At 51.4% G+C, this 19,349-nt stretch overlaps 2 protein-coding genes across 3 annotated transcripts; both read right to left on the reverse strand.

Annotated features, from left to right (window-relative positions):
- Window positions 1-753: 753 nt before the first annotated feature.
- Hoxc5 (homeobox C5) lies at window positions 754-4,773 on the reverse strand. The gene is made up of 2 exons (XM_027949876.2): window positions 3,618-4,773; window positions 754-2,914 (listed from the first exon to the last, which is right to left on the reverse strand). The coding sequence occupies exons 1-2, from the start codon at window positions 4,069-4,071 to the stop codon at window positions 2,700-2,702; spliced, it is 669 nt and encodes a 222-aa protein (XP_027805677.1). The 5' UTR covers window positions 4,072-4,773; the 3' UTR covers window positions 754-2,699.
- A 1,606-nt stretch (window positions 4,774-6,379) lies between these two features.
- Hoxc6 (homeobox C6) lies at window positions 6,380-17,848 on the reverse strand. Of its 2 annotated transcripts, XM_071609801.1 has the most exons (3): window positions 17,578-17,848; window positions 8,264-8,609; window positions 6,380-7,546 (listed from the first exon to the last, which is right to left on the reverse strand). In XM_071609801.1, exons 2-3 carry the CDS (start codon window positions 8,415-8,417, stop codon window positions 7,239-7,241), a joined length of 462 nt encoding a protein of 153 aa, XP_071465902.1. In that variant the 5' UTR covers window positions 8,418-8,609; window positions 17,578-17,848; the 3' UTR covers window positions 6,380-7,238. The 2 variants fall into 2 exon arrangements, with proteins under 2 accessions (XP_071465902.1, XP_027805674.1); XM_027949873.2 differs by lacking the exon at window positions 17,578-17,848 and having other exon boundaries at window positions 8,264-12,082.
- Window positions 17,849-19,349: the final 1,501 nt, after the last annotated feature.

Below are 19,349 nucleotides of genomic sequence, written 5' to 3' on the forward strand. Positions count from 1 at the left end.
GGCCAAGCTGAGGCAGTCCTTCAGCTCCTTCAGGGAAGGGGAGGCCCAGACCCTGCTGGGAAGAGGTGGACAATGCCAGAGGGAACTGGTGCACCTTGCCTGATGGGTTTGAGCAACATTGTCCCCAGTCCCAGTAAAACCCTTGGTTCTCCCCTGGTCTATCTCCTGGGGAGGAAGCACAGGCCCTCTGCAGCCTGGGTGGCTGGTGTGGGTGAGTGCAGGCGACATTGCCTCTTTCTTAGTTAACTGTTACCCACCGGGAGATGCCAGTGCTTCTTCATGCTTCACTGCTCGCCCAATAGTTTTACTCAGCATGGAGAAAAAATTAAAATAACTCCCTGAAGAAAATTACACATTTTATTTCAGAGAGGGGGGAGAGGGGGGGAGAGAGAGAGAGAGAGAGAGAGAGAGAGAGAGAGAGAAAGAGAGAGAGAGAGAGAGAGAGAGAGAGAAGAGTAGAGTTAGTGCTGGTGGGCTGGGCTGACCCTCTGTGCAAGTTGAGGAGAGATATCACTGGTGCTCTAACCAGGCCTAAGTGCAGTATGAAGGGGAAGGGTAATAGCAATGGGTGCTAATCATGGAGTGAATAAAAGCTCTTGGGTCTTCTAAAAATGATGGACTGGTAGCCTAGAGAGTAGGATGCAGCAAAGTCAGTCCTTATAATAAATCCAACGAGCATAAGCATTAATAATCATAAATATTCCCCCTGCCCCTCCCCAGAGCGCCTCTGCTCCCTTCCTTCTTGGCTGTCAGAGCAGCCCCTTAGCCCAACTCCAGAACCCCACCCCACCAGTGCGGGGGGCCTAGGCTAGGCTCCAGGAAATCACCCCATTGTGGGAGGTGGGAGAGGAAATGCAGTAAAGTTTTATGGACCCTTTTCACATTTGTTTCTCCTATAAAGTGCTTCCTCCCCCAATTCATCCCAGGAGCCTGGAGGAGAGAGGAGCAGAGCCTAGGCCCAGACCAGACTCAGAGACCACCTGAATTAGCTGCCTTTCCTCTCCCTAGAGGCTACTCTCCCTCTTCACACAAAATCTGAGCCTGAGATAAATGATGGCAAAAAGACATGACACTGGCACTGGTCTATACAACTCTTATCCCATTTAATTGTTCTGCATAGCCCTAGACCTCCTAGGAGGAGGGGGAAACCACTAGAACATTTCCTGCCAGGCAGGTATACACTGCATATTGCTCTCCCTCTCATCTCCCCAGCATCTTAGAAAGCTGAAGTACACCTAAGTCAATTTCCCCAGCACCACTCTGTCCAGCAGTACCAACTCTCTGGGAGGTCCTTCTGGAGCCAAGTGGGTCCTTAGACTAGGGGCTCAACCCTCTTATGTCCAGTAAAGCCCCAGGACCACCTAGCCCTAGGGGAGATCTTCAGAGACCTATAAGGGCCTGAGTCTGAGCACGGCGGAGCCACTGATTCTCCCTACACATCAGCTCTGGTGTGGAATGAAGGATACTGCCAGTCTAGAAGTCTCAGATACACCCAGCCAAGGTGGGAATGAATGTAGAGGCCTGAATACCCTGAGTAGCCACTGCATGGGAAAATGCCAGTATGGGAGGACCGGTGCGCTCCTCTTCCCTGGAGGTCCTTCTTAGAGCTAAGAATCAAGAAAAGAACTCACGTTCACTTCCCTCTTCTTGCTGTCCCTAGAAGTACCTAAAAATATTTTTTTTTAAAGGAGAGGCTTAAAGACTGTAGGCCTCCCCTTAACCCTCACAGCTCATTTTGACACTTTGCCCCAGTACATGCCCTAAACAGACAGGAGCCACTGCGTCTTTAGTCCTGTTCTCTCTTGGTCTTTATTTGATATGACAAAATATAGTTTCAGGAAGAACCCCGGAGTCAATAAATAGTTGGGCAAGAGCGATGGAGCAGGAAGGAAAGAAAATCATGGCACGAACTGTGGGATGGCATGGAGCCTCTAGGATCACTTGCTGGGGTCCTGTGGCAGGAAAACCCAATAGCTGAGCTAGCTAGGGGGTTGGGGCTGTGGACCTGAGAGGGCATGCAGCAGGCTCGGATTGGGTAGGCTCCCAGTCTTTTTTTTTTTTTTTTTTTTCCGGGAAGAGGTTTGGAGGGGGATAGGGCAACCAAGAGGACCCTAAGGCCATGTTCAGTCATCTCCCCCTTTCATATGCAAATCATTAATAAGTGAAGACCGAGTTTAGTCGCTATAAGGAATCGCCCCGAATCTGGCAAGAGACTGCCAGGCATAAGCACTCTCACACCAGCTTGCAGCCGCCTGGCCCGCCTAACAAGGAACAAAGGAAAGCTCAAGGCCGGAGGTCGGGTCGAGGGTCCTGTGGCCGGGCCCACCTTAACTTAGGCGGGCCACTCTGGGGCAAAGAGCTGAAGAAGCCGCCCAGGCTGAGGTTTGTTCAGCACCAGCCTGCGGTGTGCCGCAGCCCTCTGGGGAGGCCCTGCAGAGTTTGCCCTGGGCCCTGAATGTCCAGCTAAGCTGAGCTCTGAGCTGAGCTGAGCTGAGGGGAGATGGGGCAGTGCCGGCAGCCTGGCAGGAACCCTGGGTTGGTGGGGATACAGAATGCCAAGGAAAGAGCGCTTGTCTGTGAGGCCCGGGAGCCAGTACTCCAGCCCCTGACCCACCCAAAAATATAGAGAGAAAATCGAAAGAAAAGGCGCGAGGAACCCAAGCCGGCTGGGGTGATCTCTGCGGGCCTCCCCACTGCCTCTAAAGAGCCTCTTTGCTTTTCATTTTGGAATCTTTCTTCCACTTCATCCTGCGGTTCTGGAACCAGATCTTGATCTGTCTCTCGTTGAGACACAAGTTGTTGGCGATCTCTATGCGCCTGCGGCGAGTGAGGTAGCGGTTAAAGTGGAATTCTTTCTCGAGTTCCAGAGTCTGGTAGCGCGTGTAACTGGTTCGGGACCGCTTGCCGTCCGTCTCTGGAACATAAATCCCCCCAAGCCAGGAAGGGGTGAATAGCGTGCAGCGCCCCAGCGTCCCATCCCAACCCCAGGCCCCCACCCGCGGCCGGAGGGAGAGGAGGCGAGAACCGCAAGATAGGCCCGGTGGGCCGCAGGCGGGCCGACCCAGCCCAACCTAGCCCCGGGAGAGGCGCCTCCGCCCAGGCAGGAAACTTTCCACCGCAGCCTTCACTCAGCAGTCGGAGGGGCTGAGGGGGGGTGGGGGGAAGAGGGAGACCCAGGCTCGGACCGAACAATAAGCACCCTCGAGATCCGGGCACCGGGGACCCCCCTCCCGCCCCTCCCGAGTCGCTGGAATCCGCCGGAGCCGCGAGCGCCGGCCGAGCCGGCTCCGCAGGGGAGGGAGGGAGGGAGCCGCGGGGGGATCCCCGCTCTGGAGCCCCGCGCTCCTCACCCTTCAGATCCCTCTATTTTTTTAACTCCCTCCCTCTCCCCCAAAAATTGAATATTGCCTTTTATACACGTTTTGTTCCTATGATCCAATTATGTCGTCGTAAATTTGGGCGCACACAGCCTCTAAGCCTTTTAGTGGACAGTTTTACGAGCCATTGATGCCTGGATCGTAAAATTTATGGCCGCAGGTTTTTTTTCTTTATTTGCCCCGCATGGCCTATAAAACCCAGGCGGACCCGAGCGCGCAAAATGAAGTCCTAAAGTTTACCGTGGCTCATGTGCAGTTTGGTCATCCACGGGTAAATCTGTGGCGGGGCCGGTGGCTGGCTCAGTCCGGCGGGTTGCCCTGTCTGCGCCTGCTCCTCTTTGATCTCCCCACTGCTCTTAGCTCGCTCCTCCAGCGCCGGGCGAGCTGCCTTCTGACTGTACATCCCGGGGTTCAGAGGAGCCGCTTCGTCTCTGCCCAGAGCGTGTCCCGGAGCGGCCGCGGCGCTGCAGGCGGGGCGGTCGGGGTGAGCCCGGGGGTTGGCAGCCATGTCTACCCCGTGGAGAGAGTTGGAAGGCGCAGGCGGTGGGAAAGTGATGCTTAAGTCCAATCCGCCGTAGCAGTACCTGGATGCCTGCACCTCTGAGGCCGATCCATAGTTCCCACAAGTTTGCATGTTATAGGCAGGGATATTGGGGCTCTGCTTATAGAATGAATTGGCTACGTAGGAGCTCATGGCGGGGAGGGCCCAAAAAAAATTTCTGCACCCTTTTTGATTAAGGGTGATTTGTGACTCTTTGAAGTTGAGGGGTTTTTTGTTCTCCAAAGTGCACAATTTATAGGTGGAGATATCTCTTTCTTTATCCTATGCGCTCTTCCCAAATAAGGGAGCCTTAAATAGAGTCACGTGACTCGAACGGCCACTCATAAATTTGGCTTGATGACCTCCGGGAGGTTAGTGATGGAAGCCGGCGAAACGCATCTTGATATGTTGGCAAAGCCCAAGCAAGGGGGAGAGGGAGTGAGAGAGAGAAAGAGAGAGAAGGGGGAGAGGGGAAAAAAAAAGGTTCTTGGAATTGGGGGGTAGCCGTGACAACGAGCCCACAGCGACACCTGGTGTCTACATGGAAGAATTGCATCCTGAAGCTCTGGTCGCCTTCTGGCAGCTGGATTTTTCTACCCTGTGGAGAAGCTGGTTGTAGCTGCAACAAATCCCTGAGCTGGCCTTTTAAATTCTATTTAAATTTGAGAAAAGATAAGGTCCCATTTAAGATATACAGAGGTGCCTTTTTAATAAATAGTCCCATTCTCCTTTCCTCCAGGGCCTTCCAAACTTTAAAAATGGATGAGGAAAGGGGAATTCAGGTAGTGTGGCTGGTTCCTGCCTAGGTTGGAGAACCAAGGGGGCTTATCTCAAGTTTCCTAAACCAAAGGTCGAGGTCCCTTGCCTCCAAGGCCCCAAGGCCCCAAGGCCCCAAGGCCCCAGTACTACTGAGGAGGTACCTATAAATATGGGAAAGTAGACTCCTTGGGAAAGGTGGACAGAATTCCCAAGAGGAAGGGTCCTGGATGGGCAAAACTAGACAGGAAGGTCATGAGGCTGAGAGTTCTGGAAATTCTCTGGAATGAACCTGGAAATAAGATGGTAGATAGACTTGGGTAGACCTCATCATGCCAGGGACCCCAAAGTGACAATAAGGCAGTTTTCAAATGTGTCCCTGTGTGTGTATGTAGAACCGGACACAAATGGGTGGGAGGACTTTTCCCTGTGTGTGATCCTCATGCACTACTCATGCCAGATATTTTAGAAAGAAAATAGATGCTACTAGAGAGCATGGTGAGGCAAAATTCAAGCCTCCACAATTATTATCTAAGCAAAGAGATCTTTCCTTTGGTGCTTTTCCAGGCTTTCCAGGAACCTGAATCCAGAAGGCCCACAGGAGAGCAATTTCTTAGCTCTTCAGAGGCATGGAGAGGACCCGGCTGAGGGGGCTGGCAGAGCAGATGCCTGGGCAACATTGGCAGCCTTTGGCCAAGGTCTCTGCAGCCCTTCTGCCCCTTCCTCTCCTCTCCTAGTCCCAAGTCTTACTCTTTCCTGCTTGCTCTTTCTCCCCAGGAAATCTCCGCCTCTGTCAGGAGAAGCCCCCCTTCCCGCAGGCGGAGGCGCTGGCGGGGATTTGGAGAATCTGGAATACTCTGGTGGATTTTTTTTCTCTTCAGGAGACCCCCCTCCCGACCCCAAATACACACCACCTCTCCACTAGGCCCACTCAGGTTTTTCTGACTGGGCTTGGGGAGAGAAGGCTGGAGCTGAGAAATGGTTAGGGTCCTGCTGCGCCCCTCACCCGCCAGGTTTGAGAGAAGGAGGAAGGAACCAGACAAGCTGGGGCGGTAAAGAAGGAGGAATTTTGTTCCGGCCACTTCAGGAGTCCCAGCACAGGCGAGAGCTCAGTTTCCAGGCTTTCTCTTTCGGGATGTCCTTGAGTCGTTCAGTCCCGGCCGAAGACTCCAATCCAGCGGTCTGGTCTTCTGGTTCTCCTAGACTCTCCGCCTCCGCCACGTTTCCCAACAGCGGGCCTGGTTTGGGCCGGGGACTTGCTGCCGAGCGTCCCCCTCCCCACGGTCCTGGGAGAGGTGGGGAGGAGACCCTGGTGCCTGGAAAATGCTTCTCTTCTAGCCTTTAGGGCTAGGGGTTCAGACGCCGAGGACCCCATGCTACCACAGGCAGGAAAGAAAGGCCTGTGTGGGGCTTGGAGCCCAACCCTACTAACCCGGGCTCCTCCACCCCCACCCCCACCGAAATCCTAAACGGCTTTTTTTTTTTTTTTTTAAATGGGTGTGTGTCGGTTCGCGTGGGGAGCCCTGAGAGACTTCCCATCCCGCCCAGCGCGGTCACGAGGAGAATTCGGAGGCCGGGACTCGGCGCCCGGCTCCCGAAGAAGGCGAATGCAGAGGACTGGGGGCTTGCAGGCGGCGGGCAGACGCGGGAGTGCTTGGAGCCTGCTCCAAGCCGGCGGCTGAGCGAATTAACAGAAACGCAGATATAAACTTTTAAAAATAATATGTTTTATTAAATATTCGAGAACGGATCCAGAGGTCGGATTTATACAGGAGGGTAACACGAGGGGATTTATTTATTTATTTTCTCCTACTGGCTAAACAAATGTCATTCACTTTTTTTCTTTTTTTGTAATTTTCCCTCTTTTTCTCCTTTTTTTTTTAAATGAGATCGGAACACTGAGGGTTCTAAACATAAATATAAATACAGAGACCACAAATACAGCTAAAAATATTCACACAGAAACGGTCACAGTTTGTAATATGCCATAATGACCCCCAGGAATATTTAAATACAATTTGCCTGGGCTGGGCATTTGCTGGGGCAGAGGGGCCGGACAGGGATTGCGGGGAGGCCCTGGGGGTTGCTGTGGGGCCCAGGCGCGCCCTCCTTGGGCCTCCGGCTCTCCCGGGCTGCCAGGCCGGGCCCTAAGGCCCGGGAACAGAGGCCCCAGGCCCGCGAGCCCGCTCTGGGCGCGGGGGCGGGGGTGGGGGACGTCAAGCGACTGGTGGGGGGAGTCAAGTCCTCATGTGGAGGGAGATCTGTGGAGTCTGAAGCAAGGCTCAGGGCTGAGAGCCCCCAAGGCCTGGGCGGGGAAAGGGGCCTGCAGACAAGCCGAGAAGGAGCTAGCGAGGGAGCTAGGAGGAGGAGGCCAATGGTGAAGAGTTGTGCGGTGAGGGAGGGGGTCCAGACTGACTTTCAGGTCCACGTTTGACTCCCTAATTTTGCTTTAGAGAGTCAAAACACATCAATTGTGCCAGTGATAAATACAGAGTGTGTGATTAGGGGAGAGTTGGGGTGAGCAAAGGGAGAAGGAAAGAGAGGGGTGGCAAGGACAGTCCTGGTCACTCTTTCTGCTTCTCCTCTTCTGTCTCTTCCCGCTTTTCCTCTTTTCCGCCCAGGCTGTCAGCTGCGGCCCCTCCGCCGCCCCCTGAGAGCGTGGACGTGAGATTAGATTCTTTTTTCCACTTCATCCTGCGATTCTGGAACCAGATTTTGATCTGCCGCTCGGTCAGGCAGAGCGCATTGGCGATCTCGATGCGCCGGCGCCGTGTTAGGTAGCGGTTGAAGTGAAATTCCTTCTCCAGTTCCAGGGTCTGGTACCGCGAGTAGATCTGGCGGCCGCGCCTCCGGTCTGCTCCATAGCCGACCCCTAGAGATCCGGGCACAAAACACACTAAAAACAATCAGCAAGGCGTCCTCTGCAGACGATTCCCCCTAGCAAAGTCCTGAGCCTCCCAAATTGGCCTGCAGCTCGCGACCTCTCTAGGTCTAGTCTTCTGCCTTTTGCCCTGCCCCACCCCCACTGGGGGTACAGCCTAGGGCCCCAACTTCATTCAGTCCTCCCATAGGGTAGGAGATGTGTGTCCCAAAGAAAGGTGGGGGGCGGGGCAAAAACCAGGCAGAAAGCTGCCAGTCTAAAATCTGAATTTTGAAAAATCTCAAATACTGGGGATAAGGGCCCCATTTCTCAAGGACTGGGCTCCACACCTCCTAAGCACCCTAGCTCCTTAAAAACTTCTCCCCACTTTTCTGTCCTCCCCTTTCCCCCTCCCTTCTCCTCAGCCTAACTCGACTTTGGGGCTCCCCCACCACTGCCCCTTTCCTCTCATCCCCTGTTCCTTCCCCCCTCAGCTCTCCTTGAAGCCCTCCAATCCACCAGGGGCTGAGGGGGCCTGGCCCCTGTGAGCCAGCGCGGGAGGCAAGCAGAGGGGGCAGAAGAGGGGGCCCTGTCTCGGCGTCGGCGAGGAGACGAGCGTGATTGTTTTTATGGGGCCATAAAAAACTCTCTCCGCCCGTTCTTCTAGGGAAGCCGGTCATAAAGCCAGTTCAGTTTATTTAATTTATATCTCGGAGCTGTAAAACTCACCACTGTGCGAATTCATTCGCTGCATCCAGGGGTAAATCTGGATACTGGCTTTCTGGTCCTGGGGCGCAGTCCTGCCCTGCTCAGAACTAAAATCCTGAGCGATTGAGGTCTGTGTGTTATGTCCTAAGGTGTTTTGTCTGCAGTTTGAGAGCATGTCTTTCTCCTGGTAAAAGGAATTAGATCCATAGTCATACGGCCCCCGGCTGGAACTGAACACGACATTCTCCTGTGGCGAATAAAAGGGAGTCGAGTAGATCCGGTTCTGGGCAACGGCTGCTCCATAGGTCGAGAAATGCCTCACTGGATCATAGGCGGTGGAATTGAGGGCGACGTTAGGGAGGACGTCCTGGCCCCCGGCGAGGTGGCAGGATAAGGAAGGGTTAGTGAAGTAGGAATTCATCCCTTTGCCTTTACCTGGTCGGGCTATGATTTCTTTAATATTTATTTCTGTCTCCAGTTTGTACTCGGAACTAGATGGTTATAGGGACGGCTCCAATCCAGGACAGACAAAATGACAAAGTCAGCTGACCCCCTTCCAGCCAATCGCAAGCCAGATGTCAAGAAGGGGGAAAAAAATCGCTTCTGCTTCTGTTGATTCCCTAGTTGAGACTAAGTGTGTGATTTGAAAGTAAGACTTGGATTTCTTTTAAAAAAATATTTATGTGGAGAACTGGTTTGGGGGTGAAGCAGGGGGTGCATGTTCATAAACAGGACCTTAGGACCCAGGGAAGGAGAGATGTACTCCCAGGAAATCTCTCAGACCCAGATAACTTTGCTCTTCTGTGGCCAGAGCCTGGGCCAGAGAAATCTCTGTATTTTCAACCTGATTTCATCTTTTATATCTTCCCCCTTCTAAAATTACATTCTGTTTTCTTCATGGGAGGAATTCCCTCCCAGCTCAGAGAAGGCTCTCAGAAATCCTACAAGAAATCTTGGTTGACACTCCATGGGGTGAGTCTCCATCACTAAACTGCTATATTTTTGTCCAATAATTTTAAAAAATCAAAAGGAAAAAGGAATTTCATAAAACATGGTTCCCAGAGGAAAGAGAGAGTGGCTGAGAGTCTTGGGTTAGAGGAATGTGGGGAGCAATTAGGTTTAAAGAGGTGAGACTGAGATTGCAGGGTACAGTGACTGAGCTTAAGTTGGCAAAGGAAGCACGCATCTGTTCTCCTCTGCCTCCTATCCCCCTTCTGCCTCCTCCACAGGACCCTTTCTGAGGAAATACTAGCAACATTTTTGCTTAAAAGGGAAAATGTATAAAAATACAATAGGAAAAGGAGATAAAGAAGTTTAAAAGTGGGAGAGATGAGAGAAGGGAAGAGAAGAAAGAAAACTCCCGAGTCTTCTTTCTAGAGACATCAACTCCTGTTTATGTTGGTGAGAATTTATGATTTGAAGCCAGCGAGGGCCGGTGGGGTAATTCACACAGGATCCAGTCTGGAAGAGGAGAGAAGACTGGTGGGGCTCTGATGAACAGTTAGCTTCTTGAAGCTCAAGCCCCTGCACAAGTCAGAAACCCCTACCGGCTCCGGATTCACTGCCCTGCCACGGGAGGCGCCCCTGGACCTGAGTTCTGATGCCTGAGGATTCTAGCAAAGAGGTCCTGGGGAACTCTTTCCCAAGTGCCAGTCACCCCAGACTCTCAGCAGGCTTTCCCTCCTTTTTCTCCCCAAAACTTGGAGCTGAGAGGAAGAAAGAGATGGTTAGAAAAAATGCAGCTGGGTCAGAGGCTTGAGACAGCCGCAGTTGGCAAACTGAAACTACGAAGGTGTGCAGAAGGGGGTTTGCCCCTTTTTAATTCAAACCTAATTTGATATCGCGACATAGGCTAAAATTGCTTTCAGTTGACAAAAAAGTGGGTGGTGGGCGTATGCAGGAATCAGTGAAAGCTTATATTTTCCCCCTCACTTTTTTTTTTGGGGGGGGGCGGTAACTGGCTATAACAAGAACCCGGATGTCGCCGGATTTTATGATCTTTTCCTTCTGTGTAACAAAGCGAAGTAATCAATGGGTAGCAATAAAGCCATAAACGGGACTACGCTGGGAAAAAAACTCATTTATTCATCTTCTGTAACGTTAAGGTTTCCCTGGAGTGTCGCTAGGGGGGAAAAATAAAGTTTCAAACCCAAAAGCAGACAGTGTATAGGAGCTGGTGCAGACAACATGTTAGTTAATACATGAACCTCGTTAGGGGGTTGAAGAGTCTTCCTACAAGACGATTTGTGTTGGCTGTAAAAAATATCCAGACCCCATCCTTCAGAAAGGAAGGAAATTGGTTGGCATTTAGAAGGGTGGGTAGGGGAAAGATCCCCATAATATAGAGGTTTCTCCCTTTAGACTACACTTTCTTCTTCCCAAGGAGAGGAAGGTGAAAGGATAGAGGAGGATGCTCACATTAAGAAAGGAATTTTAAGAGGAAGTTATCTCATTTTGGGGTGATATGGCAGGTACACATAGACACGAGTGTGAGTTACTTTTTTTTTTTTTTTTCCTTGAATCCAGCTGTCCTCGAATTCATGGCATGCCTGGGCAGAGGTTTCCAACAGCTGGCTGGGGCTCCAATTTCCCTGGAGGGCAAGAGGTAGGGAGGAGAGAGAACAAGGGGAGGGGGTACCCTAGAGCTGGAATAGGAAACAAGTCAGCACCCCTGGATGCAAGTAGCCTCTTTCAGATTTGCCAGCCTCCTTTCTGCCCTGAGGGTAGCGGTGTAACAAGTAGAAGAGGCTGGAAGAAAGAGTAAATCCCCCCCCCCAATTTCAAAGCAAGATTGTTAGAGGGATAAATCATGTCAGTGATATTTCCTTCAAGATATTAAATTGTTGCAATGTACAACAAATTGAATGATGGAAGATAGGATGTCTTAATGAGGTTTCGCTTTCAATGAGTGTTGATTTTTCTATGTATTTTAAGACCTCTTGTATGGATGGGTGGGAGGGAGGGAGCTGGAAAGAAAGAAGGGGCTTCTTGGGGAAGCACTGCTACAGCCCCCCAGCAAAGATGCTTAAGTTTCCTTGAGCCTCTCCTTAAGCAGTTCTGGAGAGGAAAGGGACCCCAAAGTTGGGGAGATTCTCTTTTGGGGCCTAAAGTCGGTGGGCTTGGGGGGTGGTGATCTGAGGAACAGAAAGTAAGTCTCAGGCCCTGAAAGTTAAGTGTTTTATTACATCCCTAAACAGAGGGCAGAGACTGAAAGGTCTCGCGGATTTATAATGAACAGAAACCAGCTGCTGGGGGGAAAAAAAAAGGCAGAAATGCTGGAGGGGGGAGAAAAAGGGAAGCAGAAATACAAATACATTCCCCCACTGCTTAAAGACTGGAGGCAAAAATAATTTCCAACACAGTTTATTCCTCCATCACCTTCCGATTCTGAGAAAAGAAGCCTCCTTCTTTCAGTTAGATCTTTAATTATGCAGCTGAAAATTGCTGGAAGGATTCGCTCCAAGGGGGTAGAGTAGGTCAGATTAGCTCGATCTTCCCTACATTGGATTATATTTTCCTTTTCCCATTTCATGTTAATTTTATTTTTTGGCAAAAGCATGGCTATCTGGAGGGGAAGAAACTGGAGCTTGGATTTTTCTAAATATATTTATATTTTCCTGTTAAATTTGTCTGAAAACAATTATGGAAACTCATCAGCAGAAGCAAGAACAGATGTTTTATTAAAACTGCAGTTGAGCTCTGTAAATATGCACAAGTCTTGGGAAGGAGGGAGCGAGCAAACTCATTCTTTGTTTCTATAAAACAAGCCTAGAGAAATCAGAGAACACCTCCCATTAGACCGGCAGGTTTAGGAGCTTCTCCGGCCCCTCAGCTTTTAGAATTAGCTATTCAGAAGGGGCTTGGTGTCAAAAGCAGTTTTTTTTTTTTTTGCTCTCAGAGCTGTAATTAGTGGATTCAAAGACAGAATTCAAAAAGGCAGAAAAGGAATGAAGGGGGAAAGTTGGCACTCCATGCTCCAGTCTTCCCCCTCCCCAATCCAAAACACATGCTTTCGGTGAGTACTAATTATAGGAGAGGAATTTACTGCTGGCGCCTTGGGCCTGAGTGGGGTGCAGTCACCGGCCTGGACTACCCAAGGCTAAGGGTCACCTTGGAGCTGGGCATTTGGGGGTTTCCTAGGGTGCCTTAAGTCACTCCTATTTGAGCCCTGTCCCACTGTAGGCCAGGGAAAGGCTGGTAGCTCCCTTGATGGAACTGGGGAAAGAGTGGTGGGACTGCCCCCACCCAGGGCCTAAAGAGGTTCATGGGCAGGCCTTGCTCTGCCTGCCTTTTCTGTCCACTGTACTCTGGGAAATAGATTAATTTCTGGTGGAGGGACACGTGAAATGAACACGATGAGATCTGGAATTTTTATTTGGGGAGAATCTTTTCCAAAGGTCCTCCTTAGTTTGTGTTCTGCAGGGCTCCTCTCTCTCTCCCCAGATCCCCCAACTATGTCAGGATGTTTGTGACTCACCCACACTCATACACAGATACAACACAGCCCATTTCTGGCTGCCAGCACCACCAATTAGAGCTTGGTGCCTCCGAAAGCTGCTCAAGGACCCCAACACTGGAGCCACAGGACTCAGCACTCCCTTGGCCTGGGTGCTTGGCTGCCTGGAAGCTACTACAGCTGCCAGACCCTACTCTTCCACCACTCCTAATTCTAGTTTTCCAGAGCCAGAGAAGAGCGGTTGCCCCGCCGGCCCCTTTTGTGCCACTGGGCGAGGGCTGAAATCCCTCTTACAGAGAAAGCCGTTTCAACAATTGCTCAGCTCACCTCACAATCGAACTATTTGGTTAAGGCTTTGCTGTTCTGGAGTGACTGCTCAGCTGGCCCCAGTAGCATGTGATTAGATTTTTTTTTTATTTAAAAATTTAAAAAATAAACCCTACTCAAATGCTTAATGTTTGGTGTGCAAGCTCCTTTGATCTCCGTAGAACCCTGAATAAAAGGATTGCAAAGAGAGCTTCCAAATCTGTCAGAGAACCTGAACGAGGAGACTGGTCTCTTAGGGGACACCAAAGCAAACTCATCCAAGGTGTTCCCAGTTTCTCATAGATATTGTAGTTTTCTGAGCACATAGCCCCTCCATACACACACTGCATTCCAAAAAGGAACACTCTCCTTTGTAAGTTCAGGCTTGGAGGCTCTTGGAGAAAAATGAAATTCGACACACCCAACCTGGAAATGGATCCCATTTGTAGGTGCTGATATTCTAGGAATAGGGTTCAAGCTGGCCAGCTAAAGGGAGTTGGGGGTCAGCAGGGAGTGGGGGAAGGGTCCAGATGAGGCATGTCAAGCTTCTGAGAACCGCCTCAAACACCGCTGAGGCCTGTGTTGGTGACTACTCTTCTGAGGACTTAGACTGCCTGAGCTGTTTTTGCTTTATTGTAATTCAACAGAGAAGAAAGGTATATGGAGGGGCTCTGCTAACTTAAGTCATATTTCCTTTCCTCCCTCTCTCTTTCCATATTTCTGCCTGGCCTTTCTTTATTGGCACCCCACTTGCTGCTGCTGCCATCAGCAGATAAGCCCCCACACACACTGGTGTTTGTCTGGCCTTTCAACTTACTTTTCTGGCTTATAGTTAGAAACTAAAATAGGTCCCAAACATCTCTGCCCTATCACACTCAGTTCTGAGCCCCCTTCCGGTTCCATCTGGAAAAAATCATTTCTGGCTTTTTGGGGCCTGGCCCTCAAGCCTTTCACCTTTATCATAAGCAGCTGAATATCAGCTGAGGAAGGGGCTTGGGGGACTTAGCATCTCAGTCCCATTGGGAATGGGGAGGGAGCTCAGATGCTTAGGGACATTTCAGGAGGGCAAAGCAAGTGTCCCAGCTCGGCCCAGGAATAAAAATTTAAATCCTGAATATTCAGAATATTTTAGGGCCTCAAGAGGGTGTCAGACAAAGAGGGAGGGGCAATAGGGGGTGTGCTGCTCTGTGCCAGCTCAAAGGAGCCCCAACTTCTGGTTTCTCTTATGCCTCTCAACATCCAAGCTTTGCTTTGACCCATTTTGGAGGTTTATGAGAGTTGCAAAATTCAAGAACTAGACACTTATGACATCACAGTGAATTGTCATGTGGAAATTGTAAATGTCATAAAAGTTATGTACAACAGGATTTTTATGTGTGGGTGCCCAATCTCCCCTCACTTTTCTTCCTTTCCTCCTCTTATTCCCTGGTCTAACTTCTCCTGCTTGAAAATAAAATATTTTTATGTTCTGGAACAATAAGCCAACAATAAAACATCACCCTCTTTTCCCTATAAATAATTTTATCCTTTATTGTTTGCAGTTTGAAAGAACCATTTAATATGCGTTGGTGAAAAGAGGGAGAGAGATGAGGAGGGGGATTAATTTCAGAAACAAGAATATTACTTACTTCCATGATACTCTTTTAGATTTGATAGCCAGGAGCAAAATTAAAGGCGAACAGCAGCCTCTCCTACTCTACACCTGGCGGGATTGGAGATTTATAGGATCTTTAGCAAAGGGGCAATTTAATTTTGTAGGATTTGCTTAAATTCACTGCTATTTTGGGGGGCTGAGGAGAACGAAGTGGGAAAAATGATATGCTTTGTCTAGCTTTACAAATCTACCAACATTACCCTGATTTAAAAACCCAACAACCTGTGTCTCAGGGAAACTCCTGCAGAAAAGAATGGAGGAGTGCAGCGAGGGGAGCCCAACTTTCTTAATGACTGTGCCCCCCCTAGCCAAGAGGTTACCAGGGGGAAGGAAGAAATGCTAGCTGGAGGCAAAAGAAGGGCTGCTTGTGAGTCTCTGCCACCAGGACACCCGGAGGTTTATGGTGTCCCCATAATTCCCTGACCCTTTAAACAGCTGCCCTATTTTAGAACAATTTCTGCTTCCTCCCCTCCGAAAGGCAGGATGAGGGAGAGTGTTAGGGTGGGAGAAGGGTGTTGGAAAGGGGAGGGAGTTTGGGTTAGTGCTGCACTTTGTTCTTCTAGGCGAATCTGCTGGTTTGGCGGGTTTCTGACGCAGGGTGGCAGCAGACAAAACAAGTAAACAACTCACAGACACAATAAACAGGGGCGGCTGCAGCGCCGTGGCAGAGGACATGGGCTGGGTGAGGGGCACGGTCCTGGGGTAATGTCACCCCAGCGCCCCAGGTGGCCAAGGCTCAAAAGCCTGAGTCCGCCTGCAGTAAGTGTGGAAGGAAGGTGGAAAAATAGCTGCTGTGGGCCTCCGGCACAGCAAGTCTAGACAGGAGATTCTTGGGAGGAACCTGAGTGCCTTGGGAGTAGCAGAAAACCCCTCCAGCCCTGCTCCTGTTCTTACTTTCTTTTATAGGGCTTTCTACTGACATTTTTATTTCCCTCTGCCCTTGTCTTTTCGTGGCCCCAGAAGCTGGAAAGGCTGGAAAGGAGGCAGATTAATTCCCAGTAGCGGCCCATGCTGAGTGCTCCAGGCCCGAAGGCGGCAGGGCCCAGTTTCCACTCCTGAAAGTCTCCATCGGCCTTCTTTCTTAGCCTGGCTTTGCTTTGGTCCAGGCTGCAGTCAGGATTAAAATGCAATCCCACCAGTAACCAGATCTGCACAGACAGGGGACCTTAACTCTTAATTGGGCCCCTTACACAGTCAAATCTGGGGTAGGGTGGTGGGGTGAGTGGACAGAATAAGCAGAGGGAGGGAGAGATGGTCACAGAACCCCTAACCCTTCTGGTTAGCCTTCTACACCAGCCTCTCCAAGCACCCTGGTCTGGTTGGCAGTCACCCCAGACCACTGCCCCGAGTCACCTCATTAACTACTCCAATCCCTTCACCGCCCCAATGAGGCTTCTGGCAGCCAGACTCCAGTTCTGACTGCTGGGAACTGCTCAGAGGCCCACAATACCCCCACAAAACGCCCCAGAGACCTCACTTTCAAGATGACTGGGTTCCCTTGTAACAAAGTCTGTCAATTGGAGGAGTATGCGGGAAGGTGAGGAAGGAAAACAGAAGGGATTTAGTATTTCCCCAGTCCAGCTGCACAGACAGCAAAAGCAGTAAAGTCTGAGAAAGCTCCTGTAGCATCCGTTGGTTACTGGACCCGCATACTCCGATTCCAGAGCACACATATTTCCAGCAAAACAGCAGAGAGGGCCTCTTTGGTACACCAGATGCTTCCATGAGCCCACTCTCATCTAGTGGGGGCTAACAAAATTTTGCACGCACATAAAACGGAGTTTGAGCGAATATAGGCATGGTAATATACAATTAACCACCAAGGAAATATGAGACTGCATATATTCATGCATAAGTCTGAGTCTGTACATTTGAGCCTGTATATACTAAATGCATAAAGTCACCACGGCTGGTTTCAGAACACAACATTCAACCAAACAAGGTTGCCTTCTCCAAACAAGGTCGCATTCTCCGTGGGGATCACAACTGACAGACCAAGGAGAGAAAGTGTTTGCTCTGCCCATTTCTCCTTAGCTAGGAACCCTGAATGTAACACAGAGGGTGTGATTGCTGAACTAACAAAGCCCCAGAAGGGGCAGGCCTGAGGGTGCCCAAAGGGTGGGTTCAGAGGAGAATGGGATGCTGGGGCCCTGGGCTCTGGGAAAAGTTGCCAGGCCCTGATCCTGTTTCTGCCCAGCCTCAGCACTAGGTTTGCAGAGTTCTTTTGCCAGATTCTATTATCAGCCACTATGGCTATTATTAGATAATCACAGAAGAGATCTCCTGCAGTGAGGACCACATCCACAGAGAATTTGGCCTGCCAAGAGCTGAGGGCTGCCACTGGGGGATCCCCTGGTGCTTTCCATTTGAGCACCAGAGAGGAAAAGAAAGAAGGGGAAGAAAAAACGAAAGTAACTGGGAAGCAGAGGACTAGCTTCTGGTTTCTCCCCTAGCCAGACCGGAAAATTGAAAAACCAGGGCCAGTGCCTGCTGCCCTGCTATCTCTGCATCCCTCTATTTCTAGGGGTGAAGGGCATAGGTAAAGTGGGGGCCTGCAGAACCCTAGCAAGGAAGAGACAGTAAATTGATAAACACATATAAGGATACCTCAGGATAGTGCTGTTAACCTGTCAACCTTGCATCCTAGCACCCCGAAATCTCGCTGTTAGCACATTCAACTAGATCCCTGTAGGCCTAATGAAATACCCCTGCTTTGCTCAGGACCGCCCCTCTGATGGGAGGGGGGTCCCGCTAATATCCCAGGTGAATAACCACTGGCCTGAATAGCCTTCTCCCGAAACGCTTTTCTTTCTGTGATAACAAAGGAGATTTGTGCCCCCCACCCCCCAACGTCAGTGCGGCCATCCACAGAGGCCAGGGGCGGACAAAATACAGGCGAAAGAGAAATAGAGGCCTCACCGGTCTGCGGTTCCCACAATACGCCAAGAGAAAGGCTCCCGTTTTCGGGCCTCCCGGGCCCCTCCACAGTCCCACTGTACTCCCCTTGCCCTTTTCAGGTCCCACAGACTCGAGTCCCAGCCGGCCGCTGCCTGGTTCCCCGGGCGCCAGCCCCTGGGCCGTGCCTGCGCCGCGGGAGAGCGCGCGGCAGCAGGAGCAGGCGGCGGGCTGGGCCCATTTGGGAAGAGCCAAGCGCTTTTCTCGATCGTAAACAAGGAACGCGAAATTAGCCCCTCGGCAGACGCCTCTGCCGACACACCAGTCCTATAGGGGGTGGGGAGTGGGAAGGGGGAGAGAAAATGCCATTTCTTCCCCCGGGAGAATACCTCCGAGGCCTTTATGTCGACTGCGAAAGGGGAATTTTGGGGGGGCAGGAGAGGAAGGGAAAGGGATTGTGGGGGGAGGGGAGAGAAGATTCACCGTCAGCTAGGGCCCAAGGGGTCTGATTTGATTGTAGTCGAACCTTATTTTTTAACATTTTGATAAAAACGGGTTCCCTCCCCCTTCCTAACCCCCCCACCTCAGGCCACCGGTCAGGGTTTAACAGGAAATCCAGGAGCGCTCCCCTCCCCCCACGCGGGCTTGGCGCAAAATCCCAGTCGCGACCCTGGGAGAGAATGGGGGGGGAGCATGTTGGCCTACATTGAAGGTGAGTCTGGCCCCCAGACTCTCGAACTTCGCCAGGAATACGTCCCCTCCCCAACTCTGGGGTGTGTCTGCTTGGTTGTGTAAGCATTTGCATATGCGTCGGGCTTTATAAACAGAAAGTCAACATATAGGGCTGCCTTGGACCCAGGCTGGGGAGCGGGGCGGGGTCATATATCACAGTGCAACACATTCAGGGCCACGTACATTTGGAAGAAATTAAGCCACTGTGTTATGAAACCATATGTGTCAGGTTAAGTCTACACAACATGCCATTAGCACCAATTATTAGGAAGATCCTGAGCGCCCAGGACTCTCCTGACCACCCTATTCTGACGCCGCTACCGCAAGATCCAACCATCCTCACTGCCTCCACAGCACCCAGGAGGCCCTGCCATCGAGGCCTGTCCAGTCCCCCCTCAGCCTAAGGCCTCCTGAATTCCGACCTCCTCCCGGGAAAGGGCAGATCCTAGCCTAGAGCAGCCATGTGGGGTGCGTGAGGCTATTCAATGGGTACCCCGGTGGAATGGCCGCGGTTGGGGATGGAGGGCGCTGGCTCCCAGATTGGAACTCGGATAGGCCTCTTTCCTCCGAGCACAAGATGGCTTTTGAGTACTGCATCCCCAACCCCCACCCTCCACCCTCCACCCTCTACCCTCCACCCTCCACCCTCCACCCGCAGTGCAGGGCACCTCCCATCCTTCCATCCGCCAGGGTAGGGGCGGGAGCAGGGGGTGGGCAGACGTTCTCCCTTCGGCTGACGCGCACCAGCCACTAGCCTCCCCCTTAATTGCCAATTAACAGGCGCTGCCGCCCGCCTAGCAGCGCTCGCTTCCTGCTCTGCGGCCCAGCCCTGGGCCCACACTGCGCATGTGTGAGCTCTTTCGGTCGCTCTCGGCGGGAGGGAGGGGGCTGCTGGACAGGGAGGGGGCTCTGGAAAGTTTGTTTGGAGGTTGGGGGGGATATTTTGCTCTGGGGGCAATGGGCGCAGCCTACAGGTTCTCGCTCCTGCCCTGGAGTTTGAGCTTCTAGACCCCTCCGTTTCAGTCCCATTAGCCAAAGTAGGCAGATCTATAATAAACAGGTAT

Source organism: Marmota flaviventris, chromosome 3 (assembly GCF_047511675.1).
Source record: "Marmota flaviventris isolate mMarFla1 chromosome 3, mMarFla1.hap1, whole genome shotgun sequence".
Lineage (NCBI taxonomy): Eukaryota > Metazoa > Chordata > Mammalia > Rodentia > Sciuridae > Marmota > Marmota flaviventris.

Bases quoted from the DNA above. Each gene is read 5' to 3' on its own strand.
- Hoxc5 (XM_027949876.2), bottom strand. From the start codon at position 4,071: ATGAGCTCCTACGTAGCCAATTCATTCTATAAGCAGAGCCCCAATATC. The intron at 2,915-3,617 runs GTAAACTTTAGG...TTTATGTTCCAG, and splicing joins CAAACTGCACATGAGCCACG to AGACGGACGGCAAGCGGTCC.
- Hoxc6 (XM_027949873.2), bottom strand. From the start codon at position 8,663: ATGAATTCCTACTTCACTAACCCTTCCTTATCCTGCCACCTCGCCGGG. The intron at 7,547-8,263 runs GTGAGTTTTACA...CCGGATCTCTAG, and splicing joins GCGAATGAATTCGCACAGTG to GGGTCGGCTATGGAGCAGAC.